The following is an 18701-nucleotide window of genomic DNA, read 5'->3' as shown; positions in this document are numbered from 1 at the left end:
GATCATAACAAACAAAAAACATAACAATGAGGAATGGAACGAAGGAATAAATTTTTACTACAACTCTAACAGCAAGCCTCAATTACAGAAATTTAGGGTTTCAGAGATATTAACACTTACATAATCATTTTTTGGAGCTTTAATCTTCGAAGAATCCATGGAAGGATCGGGAGGGGGAGGTTAGGCTGACGACTGGCGATTCATCCTCAACCAGACTTGGTTCTAATATATACAAAAAGGATATAAAAGGATTAAAACATGCTGCAAAACGTATATAATAAGACAACAGCGGGAATAATGCTCTCAACGTGAAAAAGCCTTTTACATTTTTTCAAAGGAAAAAAAATCGACCAGAAAGGTTGATAAATCTGACCAATATGCATGTAAACGTTCAACATCATGAAAAACATACTCCAGAATATTACGGATCTGTTCAAGTTAGACAATAATTTGATTAAATGTTCACCGGGTTGATTTTTTCCAACACTTATACTCCGCTAACATTCGGCATGCTAAGCTAAATATGCTAACACCGAGCCATGTGGCGAAAATGACGTCTATCATACAGGTTGAGCTCAACTCAAAATAATAGTTATAAACCATCTCAGAATAAAAAAAAATAACTTACCAAGCGCAGTAAATAACTCAGACAGGTGGAAAGTAAATAGTCCTGAAATGACTTGGCTTCTGTCGCTTCGCTTCTGTGGGAATCTGTGATTGTGGGGCGGAGTCAATGAATTAACTCCTTCAGTTTTAAGAGCCGCTGGTGGAGTTCAGAGTAAAGAAGTAAAGAGTTATTGATTCTATTTTAACACCTCTAGATTTGATACGGAAACACTTTGTTTTAACACTGGATTTTAACTACTAATAATATACACCCCAGAGTTGCATAAACAGAATGTGACTCTTTAAGTGTAAAATTAACTCTGCTTTTGCACAAAGTCTACTAACACCAAATCATTTAATACTTTTTAATTTGCTGTGTGAGCACAGCAGTTCAGCTGTAAATAAATACCTACCACCAAAACTCAACATTCTGGATAAATTGCTCTTCTTTTAGCCTCAGCTGAGGTTTACTTGCTTAAGTTTCACTTCTCATTGCATTTAGTTACTTAAAAATATGTCACCATTAGTCAAAATAAAGGCAGCATATTCATAGTCAACACCTTTTGCAGTTTGGTTTCCAATTTTCATGCATTTGTTGGTTTTTATTTACAGAAACCTTATGTCATTTTTTAGGTAACCATACAACTGTGACTGAATGGCACATCATTCGTAACGCCAAAAACGCAAATGTTATTCTTGAAGAATATCTCCATTTACAATAGGCTTCTTCTGGATGCTACTTAAATTAAAAAAATTATATTTATATCACTAAACTGCACACAACTATGTAGGGCTGAAACGATTCCTCGAGTGATTCGAGTACCTCGATTATTAAAATTCCTCGAGGAAAATTTACCTGCCTCGAAGCTTCGTTAATTTATGTTTTATCATTTAGCGCACCGTGTTTCAGCCGGAACATTATTTGCGTTGAGCGGAGCTCTGACTTCCGCCTCTGAGTTGTTGACGGAAGCTACGTGTTAGCGGCATAACGTCCAATCTTCAAGTTCGGCCCGCGGGGATTTTACTGATTGGTGATAATTCCGGGTTTTCATCGTTTTTGTGGGACCAATAAACATCCTTAAAATGACCGACGCGATGCCGGGAGTTTGGCAGCCTTTCTGCTCCGGAGCTGCTGGTTGAACGGCGGGAAGAAGCTGAGGAGGATTTATACAGGTGAGCGGAGAGACTGAACACGGCGGGCGGCTGAGGGTTGATGCTTACAGGGTAAGAGCAGCTTTACGGACGAACCGCACAATAAACTTATATCATCCCGGTCTGAACAAACGGGAGGCGGAACATGGCTGGTAGATGAGTTTCTGAACCGAGGAGCCGTAAATATCCCGTATTGCTCCCCCGGTCTACAAAAAAGTAACTGGTAGGGAAGCTCAAATGTGGAAAAAATAGACTGATGTTGATATCCGATAGTAACACTGGTGTTATGGAAGATTTACCAATATTTTATTTCATAATCGTTTTTATCCGATTACTCGATTAATCGTAAGAAAAATCTATAAATTACTCGATTACTAAAATAATCGTTTACAACAGCCCTACAACTATGCATTTAATCATATTTATTGATGTTTTCATGGAAACTAACACTTCCAAACATTCTATCAGTTTTGTTTTTTTATTTACCATTGATAAGTTAAATTTATGACGATAAATCAAAATTCTTCTCATAAATGTATTGAGATAAATGATAAATGCCCACCCCTATTTCACAGCTCTATATGTTGGTTTGTTTATGAAAGTCAGGGAGCCCATATGACAAACCGAACCAAATAAAATGGAAACCCAGAGCTTCGGAATAATGACATTCAATAAAACTAAATATAGCAGCTTTGATCATGTTTATCTCTTTAATTCATAAAAATACTTAACTAAAAAAAAAAAAAAAAAGTTTAAGAACAGTGCCTAGATACTAACTGGTTTGTTTTTATTGTTTTTATAGTTATCAAATAGAAATAGGAAGAGAGCAAATGTACAATGGAGAAGGGTTGAGCATGTTTGTTGTTTTACAAAAACAGTTTCCTTCCATTTATAATTTATTCGTAGACAAGTAGTTTGACAAAAAAAGAAAAAAAGAGGTTCAAGAGGATGTTTTTGGCAACTGCAGACATTAAAGACAAGGAGATTAATCACCCTCGTCTGATCAGCTTAATGCTTTCTTTTATCTTAATAGTAACAGAGGACGGAAAATAGAAGCTTGTCGAGTTGCCTGGATTTCTGGTTACCTTGGTAACAAGCGCCGGTGTTCCACCAGCAGGCGGATAAGGAAAAGGTAAGACCATGTCCAATCCCCTTAACATGTTTGGCATAGCCCCTTCATCAATCACCCGCATCAGGCTGGCACTTACTGCAAATCAGCCAGAGCAGGAAATTCAGCGCCACAGGCAGACACCACACCCCCCCAGAATCCCCTCCTCCTCCTATTTGGGACAAAGCCGAACACGCCCAAGTGACAACTGGGGGGTAAGTGGGACTTTAAAACAACGGCTGCAGAAAAACATCTAATTAGTCCTTGGAGCCACTTGGTGGATACCTGCGAAACCTCGGCGGCGATGTCATTTCTTCTTCCCTTTAGCCTCATGTTAGATTTATAAGGAGGACGACCTCCTTTTCCGAGGCTGTAACCTGGTTACAGCACACTCAGCAATCACAGATAATGCAGAGAGTAAATGGAGGACGATCCTTTGTTAAAAGGTTTTCACTGAGGTTGCTGGTAACGCCGAATCGTCTTTGAAATGTGGCTCTAAAGTGGTTTACCGCTTGGGTAATAAAGCTGAATCCTTGGAGTGTGCTGTGTGTGTGTGTGTGTGTGCGTGCGCATCAGTACGTGTGTCTGTGAGAGTTCACAGGTGTTTTGAGACAAGTTTGAATACATTTCCATTTTTAAGCGGGATCTGTATGCATGCATATTTTTAAATTGGGGGAGCAGCACCACCAGTCGCTCTCTGGATCAAGCGGGCCGAGGTAAAATGGGTCATGTTGTGTTTTTGTGCAGGTGTAAATGCATAAACACAAACGCGGACCGTGGAGGCTTGTTGTGGACTTTATACCTGGTAACAATGCACCAGAAATTGGTTGTGATGTACAGAGGTTCTGGCAGCTCCGGCTGCTTTGATGTGGAGCGACTTCCTGCTGGAACATTTGTTCCCAAGAAACACATTTTGTGACCTTTACTGTGTGTTTCTGTTTGTTTCTGCTGCAGTTATTGTCAATGTTTAAAGGGGCAGCATTATGTAAAATTCACTTTTTTGAGCTTTTCATCATGTTACAACAATATAAGCTGGTTTAATATTAACCTAGGGCCTACAAAAAAATTGGCAAAAAAAAAAAAAAAAAAAGGTAACTGATCTGTATTTATATCACACTTTCTCAAGTCAGAGGACTCCAAAGCTCTTTCCACTACGATTCATTCATTCATTCACACTCTGATGATGATGAGCTACTTTGTAGCTCAGGAGCAGACGAACAGAAACGAAAGTGTTGCACCAACACTTAAAGCCACAGTATATATATTTTTTCTTAATCTGTTTTTTTTTTTAACGTGTTAAAACTGTCACCGTATCGTGACAGCGTAGCATGAGACACGTAATCTGCTCCACTTGAGCTACTATAGCAATCTGTAAAAAAAAGAAAAACAAAGCACAGCTCCTGGTCAAAAACAACCAATCAGAGCCAGGGGGAGGGTTCATGAGCTGTCAATCATGCTCATGAACACATTGCTAAATGTGCTAATGGCAGAGAAACAACTTACCGTAACAGAAAAAATGTTTATCTGCCATCATTTGTGAGTATGCTAACTAGCTTTAGCATTCTGCTGTCTGAAAGCCTGACCGACGGCGCTAACACCCTCCTCCTGGCTCTGATTGGTTGTTTGTGACCGAGTGGTGTATTACTGCAGTTAGTGCCGGGAAAAAACAGAGGAGCTAAATTTTTTTCACAGATTAACTGTCTTATACAACAAAGTGAGAAAGAAAAAATGTTTTCTAAAAGTTACATACTGTTGCTTTAAAGATCATGCACTCGTTTGAGTTGGTTTATCACATTACACGCTGAACTTTGCGGTTGTAGCATGGCAGAACGTGGAAATGCTCTAGACCAGTGGTCCCCAACCTTTTTATTACCGCGGACCGGTCAAGACTTGGAATATTTTGCTGTGGCCTGGGGGTCGGGGGGATGAACCGTCAGATAAGGCTTCTGCATGTTGGTGTTCCCACTAAATCCTGAATATACCCAGTTTGCATCGTCTTTGCCTTTTTATCGCAGCCTGTGGGGTTTTCCCTGACTGGGAACGAGAACACAACCTGTTGAATGTGACAAGTAGCCAATCAGAAAGTGCGGTGACGTAAGAACAGAGGAGAATCCCAAACATATCGCGCAACTGTGAGTCCGGTGGACATCAGAGATGATATGCGGAAATGTTTATTATTATATGTAAAGGTCATTATTATATATGTTTATTCAGTTAAAAATGTTAACTATAAAAAAACATATTCACCTCCAAATCATAGTGCAGCAAATAGAGCGGCTGCTCCCTTCGTCTTTTATCAACCGCCTTTTCTTTTTGTTACGTGTTTTATCTCTTAAAATGACTCCACAAACTATCACTATTGCTTCTACATAGTCATCCGTGTTTGGTTATTCTAAATTCTCATATGCTATTTTGGGGGTTTTACTGGATTATCCTCTGGAATCGGGATGTTCGTGACTGGAATCGGTTTGTGTTGCTCCTGCCTTGGAGACACGAACCGATCGAACCTGTTGGACTTTTATCAGCTCTGTGGTCACAGAGGTTTGGAGAATCGGCTGACATTCTTAAATCCTCCTTCAGACTTAAGACTCACAAGCTCTACTCATCTCCTGTCGACCACTGCCCAAACGCTCTCTGACTCTGGTGGCTATGGTAACGTTTACATATCCCTTCAAAATAAGATACAGATACTCCACAAAAACGAACATTTTACTTTCATGAAAATTTTAACTCAGGATAATGACTAACGGGAGCCCTGAGCTTGTTTCACTTCAACGAGACGGTCCCATCAGGGAGTGACGAGAGACAGTGACACCCGAAGTGTTGCTTATATCCACAGCCTGCTTGGTCTCTATGTGGCGAAGCAGCTTGAAGCTTCATTGCCTCACTAGCAACCGGTCGCCGCATGTTATGCAGAGCGGGCTTGTAATGTGGGACTCACCTACCGGTCCGGGATAAATCCATTCTCCTGTCTCTTCTCTGGGCCTTTTCCCCTTTGCAAAGAAACTTTACAAAGACATCTGATCTGTTTCTTACTCATTTTGGTGCTTGTGGGCTCAGTGTTGGCACGCAACCGGAACCGAGAGAATCCGGTTAAAGGTTTTTCAAAATAAAAGATCCTCCAGACTCAATACAAAAAACGGAAATATTTAATTATTTCTTGCACGGCCCCCGGTACCAATTGGTCCACGAACCAGTACCGGTCCACGGACCGGGGGTTGGGAACCACTGCTCTAGACGCTACGAATACTTCTGCATGGATTATTTGCATGTAGGAAAAAGCAGGAGAACAAAAGAAAAGGCAAATCCTTCAGTCTGCCTCTTGTAGCCTTTTCAAAATGAGTAACACTTCCTGTTCTCAAATCCATTTGCTGTTTAGAAAGATACAACAAAGCAAAAAGGCAGCTGGTACAGAGAGGAAGAGAGAGAGAGAGAGAGAGAGAGAGAGAGAGAGAGGAGGGAGTCAGGGAGGTGTCAGGTGGATTTGGAAAAGGAGAAATCCACAAAAAAAAGAAAAAACAGATAGTCATGCAAAGTTTCTTCCCACACATCCACTTTACACAGCGATAGAAAGAAAGTGTTGTGAAAAACATGTTTCACAACAGAGACTGAGACTGACCCTCCTGCTGTATCGAAATCTAACCACATTTTCAAGGAGAGGCGGACGTCTACTCATCCGTTTTGACTGAAACGCTACAGTTGGTTTTTCTGGCACTGACCTGGCTTTACAGCAAAGTCCATAAATTTTAATGTAGGTGAGGTCAGGGCTGTCTAAAAGCTCGATATCATCCTTCTTTATCCATCCCAAAGCCCGTTGGTGTGTGTGTGTGTTAGGGATCACTGTTCTGCTGAAATATCCAATTGTTTCATCCCAAGCACAACTCCAGAACAGAGCAAATCTGGCCTGAAACACCGGAGGCTCATGCAGGTGGAATGGTAATTATTTTTTCTTTTTTGCCCCTTCTCTCAGTGATATATTCCCATACAAATAAAATGAGCCAATTAAAACTTAAACTGAAAAGCGTTGGCGACAGCAAACGTTGTTTCTTCATCTTAATTTACTAGTGAATAGAACCACAGACTCAGGATGCACCGATTGCGTTTTTCTTGCCGATCTCTGATCTTTAAAGGACCAATTGCGATCTGATCAGGACTTATTGTTTTAAGTCAATAATTCCATGATATTGATTTTAAAAAAGGCCCAGTTCCAGTGGTAGATAATTTAACTTATAACAAGACATTTTCCCCATGTTATGAGTGAAATAACACTTATAACGTGTTTATTTCTAAAACTAGAAATTTTACCTCAATATTCAGTTAGTATTGAGATATAAAAAAAAAAAGCCGCTATATTCCTGAAAAGTTATTTGTAAGTTAGTTGTGTCTTATTTCAAGGGTACTTATGTATTTATACTAGAAACTAGACAGAATATTTGGTAAGCTTTTGTGTTTATTCAGTGCAGAATTACACCAGAAGCTTCTAAAAATCATGTGGCTGAGATGAAACTATTAAGAGTCTTCAACGGATATTACTTAGGGTGGATGTTTATTTTGAGCTGCGATTGAAACTTGTTCGACTTTTTTTTTAATCTATGGAAGTTATTTGCTATCATAATTATTCCACAATGGAGAAGAACGGTTTAAATGCATCGTTTGAAGCTATAAATACATAGATACATTTAAACTTCGCACCAGATCTAAAACTGATCGCTGCTCTATGGTGCAGCTGAGTCCAGAGATGGAGCGATGAAATTCTAGATTGTGATGATGTGCAAGATCCATAAGGACATACAGTATCTATTCGCTCCAATTCTATGCTTTGTGCTCTGATGTCATGTTTCATCATTTATTTTACATTTCTAATTGTACTTTCTGAACCATTTGAAGAGAAGGTTTGCTGTGGAAGTTTATTTCTCCATGTTGGTCAGTTTCAGGGTTATTATTTATTTTACATAAACTGCTGTACACCTAATTGGGTTGACTTAAGAAATTAAAACCGTGTTATTTTTGCAAGTTTATTCAAGCTTGTGAAGACATTGCTAACTCTTCACCAGTACAGCAAATACATTTATAAATGAGTACATTTATGTTTGCATTAAAAAATAAAAAAAAAGAAACATTTCAAGTTAATTCTACAAAGTTTTTTGTTATTGGATCGTATCGGCCAGCGCTAAACCTCAGATATTGATATCGGTATTGGATGCGAACAAAGTGGATCGGTGCATCCGCAGCTGAGCCCAACGTGTTGCCGCAGGACAGCGTGCTCCTCCACCCTCCCGTACTGTTGCTCTTGCGATGAACTGCTCGTCGCGTTCTCAGAAACGTGAAGACTTGACGTTTGTCTAAATCTACAATAAAACCTGTGAAGAGCAGCGCTGTAATAATCAGCGTCTCGAGGTCGACATAAAAAGCTCGATATCTGGCTCAGGCCTCGTCAATCATCAAAAGCAGCCGCAGACTCCGCGTGGCTTTGTCAGCTGTCGGTGAACGGGGTGAGAGGGTGAGCTGTTAATTAGCAGAGCAGGTTGAAGAGACTGTCGAAGAGAGCGGAATAAAAAATAAAAAAAAGAGGGTAGAAAGGGCCAGGTACCGGAGGGAGATGAAGAAAGGTCATAAAAAGTAGACAGGAAAGCCGCGCGCAACCCTGAACGCTCATTATTTTTCTGACGGGGTTCAGCCGACGATAACTCTGAGCCTAACTAGTGTCGGAGGAGTGAAATATAGCACTTAGCAACCGGGCTCACTATGCTGAGAACATCTAGTAAACACTGAAGATATTATGTAAATACGGCACAGGTGTATACATGAATTTAGATATAGCTCTCATTAGCATAAGCCACGAGTCAGGATGAGAGTTCAAGCACACAGAAACTCTCCTGAAAGCACTGGACACTGAAGGGCTGGCACAAGATGAATTGTTTTATCATCTAGTGGGGGGAAATTAGCATGATTATGCACCTAGTATGCTTGATTATTGCTCGGGCATGTAGGAGGGACGGCTCTTTCTGCTCTTACGCGCCAGAGGGTGTTTGCAACATCAAAAAAAAAAAAAAAAAAAAAAAAGCTAACTCCACGCAGGATTTGTTTTTTTAATAATAGAAGGGAGCAGAGGGCCCTTTAAAGAGCTGAGTTAAGAAATTTAGGGAGTGTAATTCATGCTGACAAATTTAAATATGAACAATTAGAGCTACTGTTTGTCATGCAGATCAATCTGTATAGATCAATCTTTAACAAGTTAAAGGTGGGACATATGGAGTAGGGATGTATCGATATTTGCTGAGGATATTATTTTTTCTTTACATATCAGTATCAGTCTGGACTAACCCAATATTTATTTCCATCTTGTTGCTGTTTCCAGAGGTGAAGGGGAGAGGGTTGGTCATGTGACAGTGATGCAACATTTGAATGTGGATTGTAGTATCAGATATTGACCTCTGTCTCTTTAAGAAGCTCCTGCCCTTTCTGAAACTCCGCCTTCAGGAAGTTGTGGCTTCTCTATTAACCCTTTAATGTTTTTACCAGCGATACTCTGAGAAGTAGACGGTATAATGAGATGTGCAGCTCTACAGGTGTTTGCTAATTGCTGCTTGCTAGTCTGAAGGAGCTCGGTGGAGGAGAGGCGGTGGAGGGCTGCTCTGTGAGGCCTAAGCTTGGAAGTTTGGAAACTGCAGCCCTGAGGAGGAGCTGTGTCTTGAAGGCGGAGCTTGGCTTAACATGGGAGATTAAAATATTTCTAACACATGCATAAAAAAAAGATCAAGGTAACACTCCAAGTATGTTTTTGTTGATCGAATAATATCATAACATGATGTAAAGCTCGAAAAAGTCGATTTTACATGACACTACATAATACTTTAATCAAATGTTAGATTGGACTTTATTACCAAACTAGAATATCAAGCACCTTCATGGACTTTACCCTGAAATCAAACACCTCCCAAACCTTTAAAACACCTCATTAAAATTTAAGCTCTTTCAAGGATTTCAGGTAGCTGTCTACTGACTCAAACTCCAGTCTGTGGCGGGATGCAGCGCTTTTCATCCGTAATTATCGAAAAAGCACAAACACAAACGCGTGGAATAAATCACTCCGTGTGTAATCTATCTCTATAAAATACGAGTTAATCTCTGCTACGCTCACTACGCTAAGCAGCTCACTGCTCTGTGTAGGAAAAATTAAACTTCAAATTCATCAATTACACCAGTCAGGAGGGAGAGAAAAAAAAGTGGGGCTGTGACTTTGACTAGAAGAAGAAGAAGAAGAAGAACAAGAACAAGAACAAGAATAACAAGAACAAGAACAAGAAGAACAAGAACAAGAAGAACAAGAACAAGAAGAAGAAGAAGAAGCCTGTGGATAGTAAGGCACTTCTTGTTGGCTGCCAATTTAAATCAACAGTCACTGCCGCGCTGGTGTGTGTAATCAGTTTAATTTAAAACACCGTCAGATTTTTTGTAGTTTTTTTTTTTATTTTATGACTGGAAGAGACCTTGGAGCAGCAGGATTTACCGTAGATAGAAAAAAAAAAACAAAAAAAACAAGCAACAAAAACACACACAAGTGTTAAGTAGTTCATCATCTCAGTTAATGATGTGGTCTCGGTGTTTGTCCCGGATGACACACATTATGGCTTCCATAACTCATCTGCATCACGGTGCATTAAGGCGCTTCTCTTTAAATCAGGTTCCTGTCATTGGGGCGGGTAAAAGTTGCACGTTGTTGCAAAGGAATGAAATCAAATTCCTGCGGGCCAGAAAAAAAAAAAAAAAAAAAAGAACAACTTACTTGGACGCGGCTCGGCCGGAGCGTTGCCAGGGAAACAGGACATTGCCGACAGCTGCCCGGTAGCTGTAGACGCCCAGGAGTCCGAGCGCCAGGGCGACCTTGGAGACGAGCGAGCAGCGTCTCTGAACCAGGAGGAAGATGAGGAGCAAGCAGAGCGCGGACAGCAGGGACAGGACCGTCTTATGTTCGGCGCTGACAAACAGATAAACAAACAAAAAAAAAGTGAGAAAGAAAGAACGTGTTTTATATAAAAGAAGAGCTTTCAAAGTTTCCAAGCGGAAGTTCATTCATATTTCACGCTGTTTGCGCGGACGGCCAACCGACTTTAGTCATTTATTTACACAACCTCGAGACAGGATCCTGTCGATTTTAGTTTTTAGCGATCAAAGCAGAACCGCTCGATGACTGGATGGACGCCGAGCATTTATGAGATGAAACGCTGTCAGTCACATCCAGCAGCAGCATCAGTTAAAACCTTAAGATCAACCATTTAAAGCTGTTTACCGGATTTAGGAACACGCCGGTAAGAAATTACGCCACTTCGAGCACAAGGCTAGAAATAATAAGACCTCAAAGGACGCATCAAAGCCGCGCGGGAATCGCGTGCGTTAGCCGTTAGCCGGATCAGATGGCCGGTGGAAGTTGGGGTGTTTTGTTGTTTGTTTGTTTTTATATTCCCCTCCCTCAACTACCTGGATCTCATTATCCAAGCGAGGCGGTAGAGCAGGTAGGGCGAGGAAAAAAGGGCAACGTCGGACCGAGAAAAGGTCAGAATCCGCATCTCTATTCCACAACGCGATGCGTGTTCAAGAACAAACTATGTTGTCGGAATATTAATTGAGCGGTCACAGTTTCGCTGTGAAATCACGGCTTTCTACAGTCTCAGACGGCTATCTCAAAATGCTAAGTGGAGGGTAGGAAGAAAAAAAAAAAACCACACATCTGAAGAGAGCGGCTTCGGTGTCAGCAGAAAGCAGATGTAGGTCCGTGTTCACATTTACATTTGCAAACATTGACGAGATGAGCTGTTGCTACAGCATTAGCTTCCTGTGCGTTAGCACTGAAACAGCTACAGTGTCTGACAACCTTTTATCTCCCGGTGATGAAAATCCTCCCCTGAAGAACAGAAAATGACTGGTTGCACTGATATGTTATGACTGGGTGGAGGTGGAGCAGCAGAAATGCATCCGCTGCGTTGTAACCGAGTGTGGCTTAAATTGGAGTCGCCGGTATGTTTGTTTTATTTTAATTCCAGAGAGCCGCTGCTGAATTTCTCGCCTTAAATATTAAATCACGCCTGTTCACGTTTTATTTTCGTTCCGAATCGACTCTGGTTTCGGACTCTCACCTTCTCCGAGAGCTGTGCTGGGAGGGTTTGGTTCCCACACATCCACACAATGAAACAAAGATGGTAATATGCTGTATTTTATGAGGCGAAAATTTAGATCATAGCTCTAGTAAAAGCTCAGCACTCATTAAATGTTTGAGTTACACTGCTAAGCTTTTGCTATTGAATAAAAGGAAAGTGTGAAATGCCCCAAATTAGTGTTTGCACACACATATAGAGGCAGTAGATAGGAGGGAAAAAAATCTAGATTTTTACTGTCACTATTTCCTGACAGTATGAGACAATCTGAAAAAATGGAGATGCTCTGACTTCTCCTGGCGGTCCTATTGTCATCTCAGTGAATCTGCAGCTCTCAAAAACTAGCTTAAAAAGTTTAAGACTTTGTAAGACCGTTAAAATGCCACCTTGAATAAAATTTAAGGCAGAAAACAATATAAATAAATATCAGATTTCTGGGGTCTGCTCTCTACAGCCATAGTGGTGGTTGATGCTGTACAAGCTCTTTCTTAAACAGGATATTTTGTTCATAAAAAGCTATAAATCACTATTTTTTTATTTCGTTATGACTCTTCTTTATCCCATTATCCTCCTGACTACCAGAAGTTCATTTTTGTCCTCTGTAGAGGACATTTCTAAACTTGAATATCTCCCACCCCCTGCATTCTACTGAATTAATTCCTTTTGGTATCTGGAGAGGACATTTAGGGCTTTTCAATGATACCACATGTGAAGGGGTGGGACTTTTGTATGTACCTTTTTCTAATTCATAAAAATGGCATTTATCAGTAATTACACATTTTATGGGAAAAGACAAAGTAAGTGCATAAAACCTTTTATTACCTTACAAAGACTGTGGGATTTAAAAAAAAAAAGGTGATTGGACAATATTTTTTTCCTGGTAGTCAGGAGGATATAACAAGTTTTTTTATATAACAAAATTTTTATCTTGCTAAAACCAGTTTTATATCTTGTTTTTTTTATCTTGCTATGAGTTGTTTGTCTTGTTTTAAGTTTTTTATTGTGTCAAAACGAGCTTTTTATCAGTTTTTCTATCTCATAATGAGCTTCTCATTACAAGTTTTTTTCATCTCATAAGATTTTTTTATTTCTTTATAGCAAGTATTTTTATCTTTAAAATTAGTTTTGTTTATCCTTAACTTTCTTGTAAATTCTGGCAATTAAACACTTCCATACTAAAAACAAAATCGTACAGCCAACTGCTGATAAATTTGCCTTACCCAAGATAGATGCTGAAAAGCAAGCTAGCTATAGGGTGTAGCTAGCCAGTTGTCTAGGGTGTATTAGCAGCTAGTTACTGGCAGCATAAACCTTCTAGAGTCACAGAACGTGATGATATCTGGGCATAATTCCAGAAAACTCCAGCAAGGGGAAAAAAAAAAAACTATATATGCTAGATTAAATAGTCCCACCACAACAACATTTAAAGCCTGTGGTTATTGTATTTAATTCACCATACATTTCAAAACGAATTTAAGGCATTTGAATGCGTTAATTTTAGCTACATAAATTTTAAAACAAACAGGAACTAAGTCTCAAACTGGAATAACACAAGTCTCCTGTATTTTTGGGTCTTTTTTATTTTGTCCGTAATAGGTGCCGTTTCAGATTGATTTTAGAATTTCCACCAACACCAGAACCTGCTCATCTAATCACTAGTCCAACAGAACCAACCTGTTGAGCCAGTGGCTGACATCTGGGAGGTGGGCCCACTGAACTCCTGTCTGGTTGAGGGAGCGAAGCAGCCGGCAGCAAAGCAGAGTGAAGGGGGGCGTGGCCAGCGCCAGCCACTTCTCCGAGACGACCTCCTGCTTGGGGTGAGAAGAGGAGTGGCCATCCTTGGACGGAAGGAGGTGCTCCTCTTCGTCTCCAGAGCCCTTCTGCTCCCTGAAGTACTTCCTGCACACATCCTGGAAGACGGCGAGGCAGAGCGTGTTGAGCAGGAAGTACCAGGTCTGGTGCTCCTCTTCGACGAAGCTGCTCGCCGCCAGGCTGAGCGTGTGGCCGACGGTTCCGGCCAGCAGCAGGACGTCGAGCTCCGACAGCGACCACTCCCCGCCGGAGCTCCGCACAGGAGACTGTGAAAGAGAAGAAAAAAACGGACGGTTTACACAGCGAAAAGCACAATCAAAACACTAAATATGGCTAAAATTATGAATAACTGAAAGGGGAAAACAGCCCTTTTTTGTCAATCAGAGTTTAATACTCTCATTGCTTGAGGAACGGTGCTGAACATTTTGCCTTTTATGTATCCTAAGAGTTGATATCTTCTTCTAAATGCCAGGAAATTGAACAGATCTGGGGAACGATGGAAGGAATCTTCAATAATGCTGAAGGCTTTTATTTGGCATCTATTGGTCTCCAGAGAGAGGAGAAATATTACAATAACACACATCATTACCCTACAATTAATTTGTACCGCAGTCAGTTGCCGTTATCTGCTACTATTGACAAAATATTCACCACACTTGGTTCTGCCAGGTCTGTAAACCCAGATCAAAGGTCTGCAACGTGTGGCTCTTACAAAACCAAATGATGTTTTTATTATAAAGTCAATAAGAAATGGTAGTTTTAGCAGTTATCATGTATGTTTTAATGAAATATCTTCAGAGTATCTACAGAAGGAGGACACCAATGGTGCAAAGTGTTTTTTAACATCAAACCATGAGTAATCTACACATCTTTCTTCATTTTCCATATTATAGATACAGGTTTATTTTTTTTGTAAAATCAAAATGATCTTAAAATAAAAATACATAGTGTAATTGAATTAGCTTTCAAAACAAAATCTCATTTTTTTGGTGCCTCTAGACCAGATTTATTTTGTAGCAACGGGGTTAAATGTTGCCCTTTACACTGAAAAGGTCCTAGTTCCTGTTAAATGGGGAGTTTGAAGAGCAGATGAGCATCTTATGCCTTGATTATGTTATTTTGAAATTTTTTTGCAAGGAGTCCTTCCTCAGCAGGTTTTGTAAGGCCCACCAGTATGTCTTGCTGAGAGGTAGGAGGTGGAAGGTTTTCATTTTCTGGCTCATTGATGCATTTACCTTGTTTGCTTTGCCTTCTCAACAAGCTGTCCCATAAATCAAATCACAAAAAGTGATAATTTTCCTTTTCTTTTTTTTTTTTAAACAAGTAACATTTAAAATCCGCAGTGGGCTTCTGTATTAGACTACTAGTGGTGCACTCTACAGATCTGACCCTTATGGAGGCTGTACAAGGTACAACATCAAACGCGGAGCTTTGGTCAGATAAAACCAAAATTAAGGTTTCTGGAAGACATGAAACCGTCCCCACTGTGAGACACGGAGGTGGGAGCATCATTAAGGTAACTACAGGTTTCAGAAAGTCAAATTGAAGACTTTTTATGACATTTTTTAATGCCACCTTGAATGAAAGGTGGCATTAAAAAGGAGATACTGTCATATTACTGTCAAGCACAGCAAAAACGTACATTTTTGGTGTCTGTCTGCGGCAACTGACAGGAGTTTTGTGCTTTTTCACTCTACATGGCTCTCTACCGCCTCAACACCCATAGTGACTAGCTTCGACATTTTCTTTTTTTGTTTTTTGCCCAGAATGTGTCTAGCCTCATATCTGTTGGCAACAGAAGGGAGACAGTGGCGAAAACTAGATGAGAAAAGTAGCTACAATTTTAAATGTACATTTGCTAGCTGGCTAGCAAACAGATATTAGCAGCTAGTTAGCAGTAGCATGAACCCCCTTGAGTCACCTAACGTAATGAAGATATCTGCAAACGACTCAAGCTTTTACCAGTGAGAAAAATAAAACTATGTAAATGAGATTACATAGTATTGCTATGATGAAATTTAAGACCAGTGATCAACATATTTAAGGTCAACTTACATTTTTTTATTGTCTTTAAGACATTTCAAGGCCTTAATTTTAGATCCGCAGACACCCTGATAACTGAAGAACAATATTTTGCCCTTTTTTCATTTTTCGCAAACCTACATTTTTAAAACTCATAGTTTGAGACAAATTTTTTGAGTCGAATATTAGTCTGTAAGACTTTAAGGATACACAGACACTGTAATCATGCTTTTCTTCAGCAGGGACGGAGGAAGTTGGGACAGTACAAAACATGGATGGAGCTAAATACAGGACAATCCTAAAAGAAAACATTGACAAAAAGACTTGAGCCTCAGGTGTAGCATCAATTTCCATCACTCTAAATCAAACGAGAGCGGAAACAGGATGGTTTAGATCAAAGCTTCTTTGATCTAAACCATCCCCACTGTTGGACCAAATTGGGCAAATGGCCCAATTTGGTCCAACCTGGGAGTTTATGGGAAGACGAGAAAACTTCAGTTCACAGACACTTTCCATTCAATATGACTGCTTGAGCAAAAGTGAGTCTTTCGATCCACAAAGCTGGTACAGACGTACCCTGAAAGAGTTGCAACTGTGTCTAAGGGAAAAGTGGTGTAACAATACACTGAATCAAAAACACACTACATTATTTAGGTCTTTTCTCAAAGATGGCAAAAACTATGTTTGGAAGTAGATATTAAACCAGCTTTGTGTTGTTGGTTTGCCACACTAACTCATAATAAAGAACTTTAAAGTATAGTTCGTTGTGTTGGCAAGAATTGCCTGCAGATCTCCACCTCAGACATTTATTTGTAATAAACGCTAATAGATTTGATGATATTTAAGAAGATTCTCCTCACTTCTGATCAGCTGAATTTGTGGGAAATGTAATTTGATACGCTTCGGATGTTTTTCTTAAGAGAGTGCCGCGAGAACACGAGTCCTGACACACACACACACAAGATATTTTTAGCTCGCCCACCTCTGTGCTTTGGCATCACAGTTGCCAGTGGGATAATTAGCAGGTTCAGATAACCTCCAAGATGATTCACATTACAATTATTCAAAATTGAAAAGCCAACCCCACAGTATCTATTAAATGACCTGTGTACTTTATAGCATTCTGGATGCAACACCAACAAAGCAGGAAAAACAAGTCAACTGATGCAAAAACTATTCACCATTGGCAATTTTTCCTCTATGCTGCTTTTTATAGTTGGACTATATATATTTTTTGAATCATCAGATTATCCATCATGTTAATACTTCCTATATAACAGTCACTTCCTGCCTTGGCACGGCAAACGGTGACCGTGAGCTGTCATCCATCAATTGCGGACCTGTCTCTGGAGGATGAGCCCGTCCCATCCTCAAGATTGGGAGTTTTTCCAGCTTAGCGCTTGTATGCAAATGACTTGATTTAGCGCATAGTCAGTTCAGACAGAGTTCAGCCAACCTCTCGGCTCAGCAGCAATATTTCACCTCGGAAAACAACAGACGTGCCTCATCGGCCCCGATGACGGAGAGAGAGGCCGAGTTGCTACGTGCCGGTACCTGCAGGCTATGACAGCGGGGCCCGCTGTGGGAATGGCCTGGCTGAGAATTGATTTTCCTTCAAAAAGTACAAAAGAAACGCAGGGCCAGTTTTAGAACAAGTGCTTGTTGTTGGGGTTTTCTTCTTCTTTTTTTCTACAGCACATTAGATCGTTAAACATTTAGTTTTAGGAGTTTTATTCAAAAGAAGACAAGTAGAAGAGGCGGGGGGGAAAGACACTTAACTGTGTCACATTGCATTCGGAAAATTGAGGCTGTAATTTTGCTTGTTTATAATGACCATCTTTCAAGTCATTATGTTGCCTCTAAGTTATGAATAGGCTCAAATGGCAATTCAGAACTATTAGGCCAGATTATTGGCTAATCACTCTTCGTTCTGTTATCAAACAAGCTTTAGTCGCTAAAAAGATAATTGAAGTTGTGTTTTGGGACAAGCAAATGAGCATCGTATCTCATTATTTTTTTCTTTAGAAAACATTAGTTTTAAAATAAATTAGTTCAATGTATTTCCATTTGTAAATGGTTTCAAACCAAACAAATACGATCTATAGGACTTCTTACTTAAATAAAGTCAGGAACAACATTTGCGCAGAAATATTACAGCATAATAACCTGTTCAGTTTAGCATAATTTCTGATAAGGAATATGTATGACACTTTGTTCACGGGAGATTGAGACGGGTTTCTGTTTACAGTGAGGTGGAAGCTAAGGGCAAGTTCGACTACATGCTAAAAATCACAGCGCCATCTAGAATGACAACTAGAGGGAACTCAAGATGTCTTGGCTAAATGTGGAACGTTTTTCCAATCGGCATTGGAAAATATAGAGTTTCCCGTCTCGTGTAAAAGTAGCTCAAGTTGAATCTAGTTTCTCTCTTCATACGAAATGATAATTACATGCTTTACTAAGAAAATAGTAAAGCTGCAAGCACCTTCAAGCATTCAGCATCCTGACGTGAGTGAATCTTCACTGATGTAGACAGTGCATCTGCATAGCTCAGCATGAGATTAGCATATATAAGCTCATTATTAAGATCAATGCTCAGGTATTTTGCAGCATTTATGTGTTCCAGCTGTTACTTGTAATGTCAAGCTTTGGGGAAATTAAAACGTGCATCAAACAGCATTAGATGTAGAAGGTGATGCTGGGGAATTATTTATATGCCATTAAAATACAAGGCAGATGCACAATTATATCCTTGGACTTTACACCACAAGGTTCCTTGGTGGCTCCTGGGGAGGTTCGTTTAAAAGTAGAAGTAAAAGACAGAGATAGAAAGTGTTTTAATTTAAGTA

General features: G+C 40.0%; 1 protein-coding gene across 4 annotated transcripts in view; it reads right to left on the bottom strand.

The window, feature by feature from the left end:
* Window positions 1-18701, bottom strand: part of pigg (phosphatidylinositol glycan anchor biosynthesis class G (EMM blood group)) — a 94287-nt gene that overhangs the window by 37838 nt on the left and 37748 nt on the right. For 2 of the 4 annotated variants that reach the window (XM_008419820.3, XM_081611507.1), the window contains exons 9-10: window positions 13693-14096; window positions 10653-10844 (exon numbers count right to left, since the gene is read on the bottom strand). In XM_008419820.3, coding sequence (XP_008418042.1) covers window positions 10653-10844; window positions 13693-14096 — 596 coding nt within the window. Of the gene's footprint in view, window positions 1-12; window positions 10555-10652; window positions 10845-13692; window positions 14097-18701 lie in introns of those variants that run through there. The other 2 variants (XR_014089246.1, XM_008419822.3) reach the window with 2 other exon arrangements.

This window comes from Poecilia reticulata, chromosome 10 (genome assembly GCF_904066995.2).
Source record: "Poecilia reticulata chromosome 10, P_reticulata-male-v2, whole genome shotgun sequence".
Classification (NCBI taxonomy): Eukaryota; Metazoa; Chordata; class Actinopteri; order Cyprinodontiformes; family Poeciliidae; genus Poecilia; species Poecilia reticulata.
Note: the sequence above shows the minus strand (reverse complement) of the source record. Positions and strands in the feature narration are given on the sequence as shown.